Here is a 12,496-nt window from a genome sequence, read left to right on the forward strand (position 1 = left end):
CATGGCAAGTACTGACTATGTGCAAGCCTGACTTTTTCCCATTATTCTTCTGTTTTCCTGGGAAAAACCCAAGACAGGGTGTTCTACGTAATCATTGATCGTCATTGATTGATTCAAGAGTTGTGGCGGTGGTCGACATTCCGCGATGTGTTTCTCGGTTTGGCGTGAATGTGCCATTGTGGTGGAGCGCGTGGGCTCCATTGTTACTTATTCTGTATACATGGAACCGAATGAGAATGCTGTTTGCTTGCGTTTGTGGATTTCTTGTACTTAGCTGGTCGATAAAACTCAAAAACAAGATGCAGGAAATCAACATAAAATGCAGCTATTTATTATAGCTTGGCTTAATAGAAGTAGTTTTTTTTATTTGAGACATGCTAGGGAATGCTGAGCACTTTCTAACTGTGGTGAGTTCTTGTCCGGGATCAGAAGTCAGTTCACCCGTGGACAATGAACGCATTGTGACAGCTGGGTCCCGCAGCATCAAAGACCGAGTGATTAACCAGTTGACTGCGACGGGGTACAATACTGCTCTTCAGGGCGAACAGCACAGCCTCTTAAACTCTGTTCTCAAAGGCCAACCATTATCAGAGTTCCAAGCCCAGTATCTCGATAAGGACTCTCTGGAGAACTACGCACACACACGGGCGCACAGGGAGCGATAGAAAGTTCAGTTTGCGACGTGTGGTTCCAACACTATGCTATGGATTGTCTATGGCTCGTCCGCGGGGTAGTTAACTTTTGAACGATTTTCAGACGTAGTTGTATGCAGTTATGTTTAGGCTACCTACAGTATATTCTGTTTGTTTACCACTTCCCTCGTGGTTTGCACAATTGAATTTCTTCAGCAGCTGTCAAAGACCAAATAAGAAGGAAAGGGCGACGTTTGATTTTAGCCTAAATAAATAAAAAATGTATATATGTATATCATGTAAATATAATGTATATTGTATAATCAATCGTCTGTCTGGTTTTTCTCATTATTAGATAGGCTACTCGTAGATAAGCATAATCTAATATATTTTTGTGAAAACAACTTTCACACACGTTTACTAGCAAATAACAAACGTGCCATTTCTTTTAATAATAGAATTTTAAAGTGCCGTGGGTGATTGGTACAAATTGTCGCTTGTGGACCAATCAGAAGCTCTTGCCTATTACAGCAGGCATTGTGGGAGGGAAAGCGTCAGAAACTTAGAAGTTTTCCAATAGTTTTATTCCTGCTGAGCGCAGCTCAGTGCGTATTTCAACATTTCTCTAATTTTTTATGCCTTAATTCTGGTTTTCTTTTACACAGTAAGCTATATCACTGAGTTGTTCGAGCAGTCGGAAGGAGGTATGTGTATGGAAAAGACCGTATCAGGTGGATGGACGTCCCCAACAGAAGGATATGATACATCGCCGTAATCATTTCAACAACAGTTTGTTGATATGCTGTACCCGTATAACAGAAGAAAACGAGTGACTTGGAACCTGCGATAAAAAGCGAAGTAACCTATCCTACACATATTAATGGCAGGAAGAGTATATTTTGAAGTTTAGAAAACAAACACTGTCGTTTTCATTTGGAATTAACTTTACTACAAAGGATCGACATAGGTCTCGTATAAGAACTGCATAGATAAAACTGTGCCGGATTGCTGAACGAGGTCGCGACGTCGTCTTTGCCGCTACCCGTCATGGTCCCATGGTCCGACACTCTGTGATGTTCTCTATCGGATCCAGAATGACTGCGTGTCCGCAGGTGTTCGCCGTGTGCATCCTGCTGGTTTGGTCCCTGCATCCCGTGGACGCTGAGGCACAAGAAGGTATGTTAGGCATGCCTCACTACATACGGTTTTTGCGCTCTTAAGTTCTGTCGCCATATTTTTATGTTAATTATAAATAAAAACGAGGTTATGTGAGAAATCTGGGGATCTTTCTCTGAAGGGTCTTACCTAAGGGCTACACCTATCAAAAGCTCTATGTAACGTGTTCTCACGCGCAGCAAAAACACGCATGTCAACGGACATAGTCTTTTTGTGTGTCACCTCTGTCATATGGGATATTACCTTAAGGGTTTTATGTGGCATCTCATTGTAATGTTGTTTAATATATAGATGGTGAGTGACAGTTCACCATGTGACAAACTGTCTTTTGACATACGCTTCCAAATGTTTATGTAGCAGTTATTAAGTTGTCTATAGTGTTCACACGTTGCTTTATGCAACTTATATATGCGTGTCACCAACGAACCAGACATTCGAATCCAGCATAGGCTAAGTCACTGCCTATAAATAGTTGATGCTGTTCGTTATATAGGCTACTGAATTTACTCATATCAGTCTCCGAAAAATCATTATCATCAAGTATTTGCATTCAAAACCTATTCCCACTTTAGTTTTGCTAACGTTTGTTAATGTGGACTCAAGCTCCTAATGCATCTCAAAAATAACAAACAATAACAACTGACAGACAACAGATAACAATCAAACCAGTTGTCAACAAGTCTTATGCGGAAGCTGCACATCATAGTGCAATACTTAGTTATGGAACGCATGATAATTGCATGGATTATATTTTGGCGTGGTGAAGTTCAAGTATTGGAATTTATGCGCAAATACGCCCAATACATGTCTCAATGAGACACAAGACAGGTGAAAGCGTACATTTTGGTAGCATTTACAAGATTTATTTATTTATTTATTTGGACTGATTGCTCGTTTTCATCAACACTGATACTGATTCCAGATTCCATTTTCGTCACCCATTTTTTTTTGTAAATTTGTAATTTGCAATTTTTTGTGGGATAGCCAGAATAGCACACATCAACAATTTCTTATTAGAGCCCACACATTTTGCAAAGGCTTATTATTTTGTTTTAGTTCCCTATCTAAATAGAGGGATGGCGTTGTATAACTTGTAGATCTGACGGAGTTTCTGCGTCCTTGCTCCTCGTTTCGTCTCGGAACAGAGCGTGCTTTCTGTAATCACTGCTCGCGAGTGACAAAACCAGTCGATTGTGCAGAACCTGTTAAGTTGCCTGAGCTGTTCGCGTCAGACCTTTTGTTTTATTCCTAACCTTGAGAGCCACGCTTCTTTACCGCTCCTCCTCCTGGCCGACTATTTCAGCTCCCCGAGAAAGGTGTGTCTGCGCGCAGAAAGCACCTGTACGCTCGCTGTACTCAATGTGTGACCTGTTTCATCGGAGGCGCGGCTGAACTTTGCTGAACTTTGGTCACCGTCAGCAGGTCATGGACAAACATTCTTCATACAAACAAACAACAGCAACTACCACAACAACAAAACTAGTCCAACAAAGACACTTCTGAACAGGTGTGGCAATAACCACAAGGAACTTGCGTTGTGGAATGGACTAGTTGTGGACTTGACCAAGGGTAGTGGTGTCAACCTTTAACTTTCACATTCTGAATAGAGGGCTACACCAACCTTTTTATGTGTGCCTTGTGTTAGAAATAGTCTGCAAAGAAACCAAAAGACCCACCCCGCTAACCAAACATCACAATTCTGCAGTGTGTTTGCTTGAGCCAACTGGTTTTAACATCCATTCATCTGTACGTGTTGTAGCCATGTTTCTTTCAGCTGTTTTGTTCTGAAAAGCAGGCCGTCTTTGAAATCATTAACCCGAACTCCTCCTTCCCAAAAATCGAATATGTAGTGGCCTAGAGTTCACTATGCTACAGGTTTTAACGTTTCAAATCGTGTCGCCGGACAACAAGACCACAAGGTTTCGAATCTGCTTTTCATTTCAGAGTAGTTTTTAAAATAGAGAAAGCCAGTCAGACCAGCTGTCCTATCCAGTTTATGAATCGGGGTCAATGCTTGTGTGTGACTAGGTGGTAGATATACAGTAGGGGGTTATATGTCATAGCAGGTGACTGTATGTCTGTGATTTTATTAGGATGTGTCTGTTGACTCAGAGTCATTAGGCAGGATGATAACGATCTCGTCATGAACCTTGGCTGGCCCAGTTAAACAGGGAGGGCTGTCTCTGTGAGTGCCAGGCTGTGATTTTTCACCTGTCGCTGCCGGCAGGCTTGTGTGACTTACCCGCCTCCCGTCCCAGCTGCAGTTTGACTGCTCCGGCACAGTAAATGAATCCGGTATCTTTTACAGTGATGATGGCTGCTGATGCGTTCTTTGTGTCGAACTACGCCGATGCGTACATCGTGACCCAACCACGTCACCGGCTTGTTGTCCACTGCCGGGTTCGCCGTCAAGGTCCCACATCGCGTTTTTTCACACGGATTACCCGTCCCAAATATAATGCATCAACATGCAAACCTGAAATCGTTGCATTCCTATGTTTCTTATGCCTCCCCCCCCCTCCCCTCAACCTTTCAATGCCCGATTGTGCTCAGCCTGCGGAATTCATCGCAAACTCTGTTGTCGATTCGGGAAAGCGCGGATGAGCATGTGCTCTGTCCCAAAGCGTGTGATGTCAACCGCTGTTTGTCGCCGCAGCGCATTTCACATGCTGGCCTTTCCCAGACTGAATGTCGGAAGGAGACGCTTCATGTGCAGGCGTTAATCGGCCAGCGGGGCTCACAGGGGCGTCATCAGATTCCGACTTCCGTGTCGACTGCAGCCTGCCTCCCCTGGGCAGCATTATAACCAACTGTGTTTTGCCATTACATTACATTACATTACATTACATTACATTATAGGCTTATCCAGAGCGACTTACTCCACTTTTTACACAGCATTTACATTGCATCCATTTATACAGCTGGATATGTACTGAAGCAATGCAGGTTAAGAACCTTGCTCTAGGGGTTGCCTTTGGGTTACATGGGCTTTGCTCAGTGGGTCATTAGTGGTACAATCCGGATTCAGTCCCGGACCACGTGGCCTATCCATGCATTAGAACAGGTCCTAAACAGGATAAATCACCATTTATGTTTTTTGTTTTGTTTTTAACCCAGTATTTTTTATTCCCTTAATGGAATTTGGAACCTCAGTTTGGAATGGCTAGTTGTATTTCCAGGTTTAATTGACTGCTACAGCATCCAGCGTTAAATTGGGAGGGTGCACGGCACCACCCATATCACTGCAAGCATGGGACGTTAGCCGCTCTTTTTCTCGCTGCAGTCCAGCTGAGCTGTGCACTGCATTATGGGAATGCAGCTCATGCTCGGTTGGTGCAAAAAGACTGCAGGTGCTGATTGTCCACAGGGTTCACTTCATGTCACGCGTCAAAAGAAAATGTTCAGGCTTCCTCCTGCAGACTTCGCGTAAATGACGCTGAACACTTCAGAGTGCGTGAGGCCGAAGTCCGCGAGGGCTGAGTTCGCCAGCCTGGAACGCGGACATTAGCATTCAGCCACCCTGTAAAGAACCAACGCTTTATTTACTTCTACATTCAGCAGGCTAGTGAACTCCGCACACGCAGTGATTGTTTTCTCTCATTGGCCAGCCTTTATCAATTTTTAATCGTGGCTAAAATAAACAGAAAAAAATATTGACAAGACAAGATATTCTGCAATATCTTTCAAGATGCGGTTGCAACGGTACATATTTAACTTGTACATACAGTGTTATCCATAAATGTATTTTTAGGCCAGTTTCAAATATTTTAATTTGTGTTCAGGTGTAATTTTAAAAAAGCTTTTAAAATGCTCTTGTCTCTGTATGCATATTAATACTAATACAAATAGTGCTGCCGTAGAGCTTGACTTGAGTAGGGACTCAACAGTCGTCGGAAGTAATGGACGAATGTTTGTTAAATGATAATAACTGTAGATGTTCATCCCAGAACACACCTAATTCTCAGCAGTGTCTTTTAAACAAAGACTATTTGTCATCACGCCTACTCCTACATTCCTCCAGCTACATCAAGTAAAGCCAAATCAGAACAACAAGTCGTCTGCCAGGAAGTCACTCCAACCCTGTCACTCCAGCTGCTGTTGATTTGTTGATTTTATTTTTTTCTCTCGCTCATGGGTTAGCTTGCTTGTGACACAGGTGCCCACTGTGTGCTCAGGTGTGAAGCGATTTGGCTGGGCCGTGTGTGTTTGTGTGCGGAGGAGATGGAGTGAGTACGAGAGGGCTGGGGAGGGAGCCCGAGTGCGGCTGACTCTACGGGCGACTCTAGGTGTGAGTGTGAGAACGTGTCTGGAAGGTATGCGGTAATCTCTTCGGCGTCTCCGGCCAAGTTTCTGTTTACTCCACTGGCAGTTTCTATCGCTCCTGTTTGTTTGCCTCCCTCCCTCCCTTGCCTCTCTTCCCGCCTAACGTCTGTTGAGTCAGGTCGCCGTGGTAACCACCGGGCGGAAAAGTGTGGCTAAAGCCTCGCTACTCGCACAGGTACTCGCAAAGACAAAAGGCGACATGTGTCGAATTACCCCCCCCCCCCGCCTAATTCCCTGTTTCTTTTCTTCACGGCTGTGGCCCCGCGTGAGGATAGAGTGGGCAAGTGAGACGGAGGGGAAGACGGAGGGAGGGAGGGAGGGAGAGAGGGAGGGAGGGAGACAAGGCGGGCTTCAGACCGCGATGTGGCACAAGACGTTCGTTTTCGCGCCAACTCAGAATGCAGCTATTGTGTGTGTAACTGCCTCTGCACCCCATGACCCGGTTCTCTCCATAAGCGCCTCTTCTCTCTTTCTCTCTCTTTCTCTCTCCCCCTCTCCTGTTGTGTAGCAGATAATTCCAAGAAATAAGAATTATTTGGAATAAGAATTATTTGGAATATGGAATAAGACTTAGGGTGGTGCAGACAATTTGGGGTTTTTGCCCCAACACTCTCTTTGATCACCCTCCCCCCCCCCCAACACTCACTTTGACCAAACCCTGCCCCCTTCATTAATATTTGAGAGGGCACTGTTAGGCATGGCTGTCTTAGAACATGGATTTTTAACATTCGTTGTAACCTTTATTTTTACCTTTACTCAACCTAGGTATCTCAGGATAGCACTCAATGCTCATTTGCAGTGATGGGGAATCAGATTGGGTAGGGAATGCATGGGATTGCACAGCCAATCAGAATTGTGCAGGTGGAGGGGGTGATTAGGCAAGAACAGGTGCAGAGAGCCGGTTTTTGTGCAACGTTGGAGACACAGTTGTTAGCGCCCATGCTCTATTAAAGTGCAGTGTTAATGTGTGTGTGTGTGTGTGTGTGTGTGTGTCGATTCACTTGTGCTTTGGAAGACTTCTCAGCTCACAACATAAGCAATGTGAAGTGATTAAGCCATCCACTGATACCCTTTTTACGACAGCAAACCGCACGCTGCGATAAGGTGTTCTGCTCTTGGGCAATGTCTTCCAGTGGATTTGAGCACCTCGGCTGTCCCAGCAGTCTCCAGTAAAAGCTTACTATTGACTGTTTCCTGCTTTGGCGCTGTGTCGTAGAAGACTTAGCTCAAATATTTTGGACAAGTGAATAAAGATTATAGAGTAGGGGCCGGGTCTGGATTTTAATATAGTTCAGTATACTGGTGCTTTGTGCACTGGTAAATACAATACAGACTCTCTGTACAGTAGTGTTTTTAATCCGGTAGTGTGTATTTATGTGACTGTGCTCATGTAATTGCCATTAGGAAGGGTCTATCAGTGCTAGTCCTTAGTGCAGGGTGGTGCCTGTGTTTATCATTGCATGTCTATATTGGTGGTGGTGCATTGTGGGTATTATGCTTAACGCTTTGTCATTTTGGTGCTGTGGTTCACTGTCCTGGCTTTCAGAAATGTGGCATAAGAGCAGTGCATTTCACTGATGGGAGTTTAAGGGATATCAGTCTAAGGAGGCTGTGTGAAAGATGTGTGCGTGCGTGCATGTGTGTGTGTCTGCATGCATGTGTATGTGTATCCGTGCATGTGTGTGTGTGTCTGTACATGCGTGTCTGTGCGTGCATGTATGTTTGCGTGTGTGTGTGCATGCATGCATGTATGTGTATGTGTGTGTGTGTGTGCATGTGCATGTGTGTGTGCGTGTGCGTGCATATGTGCGTGTGTGTGTGTGTGTGTGTAGTGATGTCTCCCAACAGTCACTGACTCTCTAACACATGGCCCTTTGTTCACTGTTCTGATGTCAGCCTTGCGCCCCCCCCCACCCCTCCCCCACACACACACATTCTCATACAGACATACTTACGCACATACATATGTATACGTGCATACGTACATAATCACATGCATTCTTATACATACTCACACAAGCGTACATATTTACAAACGTATACATGAATACATCCACACAGTCTCACGTGCACCGTCACACACGAGCACACACACACACACACACGCACACGCCAGGTCCTGCACTGTCCATACTCCCAGTCAGCACACCCCTCAGAATGTCCTCACAATGCCCTGCTCTGTTCCAGGGGACAGAGCCCCTGCTTCCTCCTCGTAAGAGCACCCCTGCCCCGGGCCCCAGCTGGCTCCGCAGGCCCATCGTGGTGACCACTGTGGCATTTCTCACATAATTCTCGCCCTTTTTTTTGGCCCTTGACTTTTTTATATTCCTGCTGTGTTATTAAAAGCACACGGTGCCCAACTCAGTTAGGAACAGTGCAAATATGTACGATATGTATGAAATATGTATGCAGATAAGTGTCTTGAAGAACCCATCGCGTTTTTCTCTTGACTTTCATAAGTATAAAATGTTGTGCTTGCGCGCCTCACATTCCCACAGTCCCCTGCACCCTTTCCATCAGGCGGTTATTCAATAAATACCACCATCTGGATCCTGGAAGCAGGATCGGGGGAAAACAGAGTCAATCAGCGATAGAGGGAAAAGAAAAAGGAAGGCAGAGAAAGGGATTTGCATTTAGATTTTTTCCAGTATTAGCAAATGTGCACAATTATTCATTGTCGAGATGGCAAGAGGAGAGCAGGGACCATTGCCTTTCCTTTTTATCCTTTAAGGTGCGAGATCACAGCTATGTGATGAGAATGTTCTTAACTGAACAATCATTACTGGTGATAGTAAGAAATGGAGTTCTAGACTTAGAATCTTGAAAATGCATTCCAAAAAACGTACATAGGGTTAAAAGTTTCAGGGTTTCGAGAATATGGACCCATTTTTGAGATGCAGTAAATTTTTTAGTTGAAACTGACATTTGCCATTGTGCATATGTGTATATCACTGGTGCTGGGCAAAAATCCTTTAAATAGTGCAAATATAGCCACAAGCTAAAACTAGCACACAAGCAAATGATTAATGGCTTTTTGCAGACTGTGCACTTGAAATAAAATAATCAGGCTGCATCTTGTTACACTCAGCCATTTATGCAATAAGGCCTAATTATTTCATTTACTGTGCATTTTACAAAAAAACAAAAACAAATGCTGTGTATGTAGTTATTTCCCTTTAACCAATAGAATTTGTGATTCATAAAACAGCGTTGTTGTTTGAACATCTGTGGCCGTATCAAATGTCACCGTTTATTAGATGAGCAAACAAGCACAGATTGTGATTGAGGCAGATTTGAATTGTTATGGAGACAGAGAATGCTGTGTCAACACCACAATAAAATGGTCTGAAAACACCACAATAAAAGTCTCATAAAGCTCTCATTATCTCACTTTTACTGTCCTCTTGCAGTGGCAGGTCACTGGACTCTTACCCTGATTTGTTTTTCTGTACAATCTCCTGCGCTCTAAGTACCCTGATTAGTGATTTGAATCTGTTTGTCTTACTGTCTGTTTGTGGACTTGTGGTTTTGTGTGTGTGTGTGTGTGTGTGTGTGTGTTTAACTACATTTTAGCCATTTGGCAGACGCTCTTATCCAGTGCAACTTGCACAGTTTACATTCTTTATATACAATCTATTTATTCAGAGGAACCTTTGAAGGAGTGCAGGTTACAAGGTCAAGGTTACAATGGCCCACCTGTGAATCGAACCTACAACCTGGGTGTGTGTGCTTGCGTGTGTGTGTGTGTGGTTGTCAGATTCATTTTTTTAACGATTGTCTCATTGTCTTGGCTCTGTGTGTCATGGCACCCAAAATGCACCAAGAAAAAAAAAAGCTGATGGCCACAAAGAGATAACAGATGCACAACGATTTCATCAACCAGGAACTGAGAGCACAAAAAAACAAAAGCAGAAGCACGGGGCTGGAACCCCTTCTGCAGGGGAATTTTTCTCAGTTGAGACAAACTGCAAAAAAAATTTTTTTTGGAGGGGGCGTTGGGGGGGGGGGGGGGGGGGTGTTGAAACCTGCCTTACAGGGTTGGCCACCCTTTAAGTGAAAAGTTACACAATGACCGGAAAGTCCATGCTTCAGAGCCCACTGCCACACACACACCCCGCTCATTCCTCTCCGCTTATGCACCTGTAGGCGGGGGGGGGAGGCGATCCAGGTCAAGGTGACATACATAACAGCCTATTTTGAGTGTCTGGATATGTGCCATTGCAGTCACTCATTTCAGGAAATGAATGGAAAGTCAACTGGAAAAATAAAATCCCCGTTGCACATAATGGGCAGTTTATAGTTCATGACTTTAAATTTGATTTGTTTCCTGAATTGGATGAAGTAGAATAGAACTGGCTCTTCTGGCATGGTTTCATAGACTGGACCTCTGGTACAGCCGTTATGAGTTCAGCTATTGAGAGATTGCTCCTGCTGTAGGTTGCAGTGGACACAGGGAGTGGATACTAGCCTGTGAAGTGATAGAGAGAGAAAGCAGAAAGACAACATTGTGTTAGTGGGTGTGTGTGCGTGCCCGCCCGTGTGCATGTTTGTGTGGTTGTGCCACCTTTGGTCTTCCAAAGAAAATGACGTGAAGAATAAATTGTGCCCACACTCTGAATGTGACATTTTATTGCGCAATCAAGGGAAGTTGACATCTTATCGTGCAGTTACCTGACAAAGACCTGTGCGGTTGAAGTGTCATCTTGTGGTTGTGCAATAAAAGGCCATTTTGGGGAGAAACAGTTGTGTGAGTGTGCTGAAACATTTCCTGCTCTCTGCACATTTTCTTATACACAGTAAAATGTCCAGTGTTAATATGTCCAGTGTTAAATGTCCAATAGGGACCATATGTACTCTGTAAGAGTTGATTTAACACTGAACATTTTACTGTGTATATTATTCTATAAACATGCGTTGAACTGAGAGATGTCTTTTCCATCAGTTAAAGTAATAGATTCCCAAGGTATTTAAATATTATTACAGTTTTACTGTATGTTTTTGATTGGCCTAGGTTACAAGTGTCAGAATCCACTACTGGAGGGCCACAGTGACTGCTGGTTTTTGTTGTGCTTCTGCTTCACTGATTCATTTGAGTCATTGATTGGCTAAAGAATCCAGACACCTTGTTCTCAAGGCCTTTGTTAGCTACTAATGGAAAGGAAACCACAAATGCCTGCAGTCACTGCAGTCCTGCAGGATTTTTATTGTGTTTGACACCGCTGGGCCAGACAGGTTTTGTTGGTACTGAAGGATCTTTAGACATTTACCTGTGAACCTGTGTTTTGCCGTTGTCTATGACCACAAAATGCACTTTTGTACGTCGCTTTGGATAAAAGCGTCTGCTAAATAAATGTAATTTACGGGTCTGATGACCTGACAATGTTACAGTGACTGGTAAGTGGGCATTTGCAGTTTGCGGTCTAAAGCAAATAAAAAAATAAAATAAATAAATAAATAAAAAACACTTGTAGTGACTCTGAAGCAAAATGTTCAATTACTTGAAGTGTATTTTCTTGCTATAGACCATAAACTTCCATTGTAAAGCAGACAGGCCTTCAGAAATATCTGAAATATCTAAAATATTCTTCATTGCTCATAAGAAAAGCTGTCGGGTCAACTAGAACACGTACACTAATGTTGAAATAATTTAAAAACCTACAGACAGCGCACTGCCCCTTAAATATGAGCACTCACGTTCATCCTCATTCCTCTGTCAGAACATTTAGAGATTCATTATTAAAGACAGACTATTCAATCAGTAGCGCAGAGCTGAACATCTGCTTAGAACATCTGCTTAGAACCTGTGGTCGGTTGCCTTGGTATTCCTTTCGATGACATGCAGCAGACTGGTACCTTTTCCTAATGGCCTCTCTTTCCTCAGTGGCAGCATGCTCGGGTACCCAGAATTCCCTGAGCGTGACGGGGAATGCAGACGTGCAGTACAAGCTCATGAAGGACATGTACAGCGGCTGTGAGATCGTCATGGGCAACCTGGAGATCACCCACATGGAGCATAACCGCAACTTCTCCTTCCTGCAGGTATGGGGGAATGGAGGTTAGGGAGGTGGGTGGGGCATCAGTAGTGCACCAATGGGACAGGAGGAAGACCAAGGGCCCATGTAGTAGGGTGGAGTATGTGGTCTTGTGTAGTCGAATCCCCACCTGTACTGGAGGAATCTGCAGGACCGTGACGTTGCTGTGATGAGCTCCTTGAAGTCCAGCTGGTCATCCAGGACCACCCCCAGGTTCTTTGCAGAGTGAGAGCCAGCCACTGTAGTCCCATGGACAGTGATGGTGAGCTCTCCTAGTAGGGGGAGGTCCTGTCAGAGATGAAGAGCGGCTCCGTCATTGTCGAGGTTCAGTTT

The 12,496-nt window shown here is 44.1% G+C and overlaps 1 protein-coding gene across 2 annotated transcripts in view; it reads left to right on the forward strand.

Annotated features, from left to right (window-relative positions):
• Positions 1 to 1,184: 1,184 nt before the first annotated feature.
• LOC135237602 (receptor tyrosine-protein kinase erbB-3-like) overlaps positions 1,185 to 12,496 on the forward strand; it is a 32,536-nt gene continuing 21,224 nt past the window's right edge. For both annotated transcript variants that reach the window (XM_064304896.1, XM_064304897.1), the window contains exons 1-2: positions 1,185 to 1,808; positions 12,013 to 12,170. In XM_064304896.1, coding sequence (XP_064160966.1) covers positions 1,688 to 1,808; positions 12,013 to 12,170 — 279 coding nt within the window. In that variant the 5' untranslated portion in view covers positions 1,185 to 1,687. The remainder of the gene's footprint in view (positions 1,809 to 12,012; positions 12,171 to 12,496) is intronic.

Source organism: Anguilla rostrata, chromosome 13 (assembly GCF_018555375.3).
Source record: "Anguilla rostrata isolate EN2019 chromosome 13, ASM1855537v3, whole genome shotgun sequence".
NCBI lineage: Eukaryota > Metazoa > Chordata > Actinopteri > Anguilliformes > Anguillidae > Anguilla > Anguilla rostrata.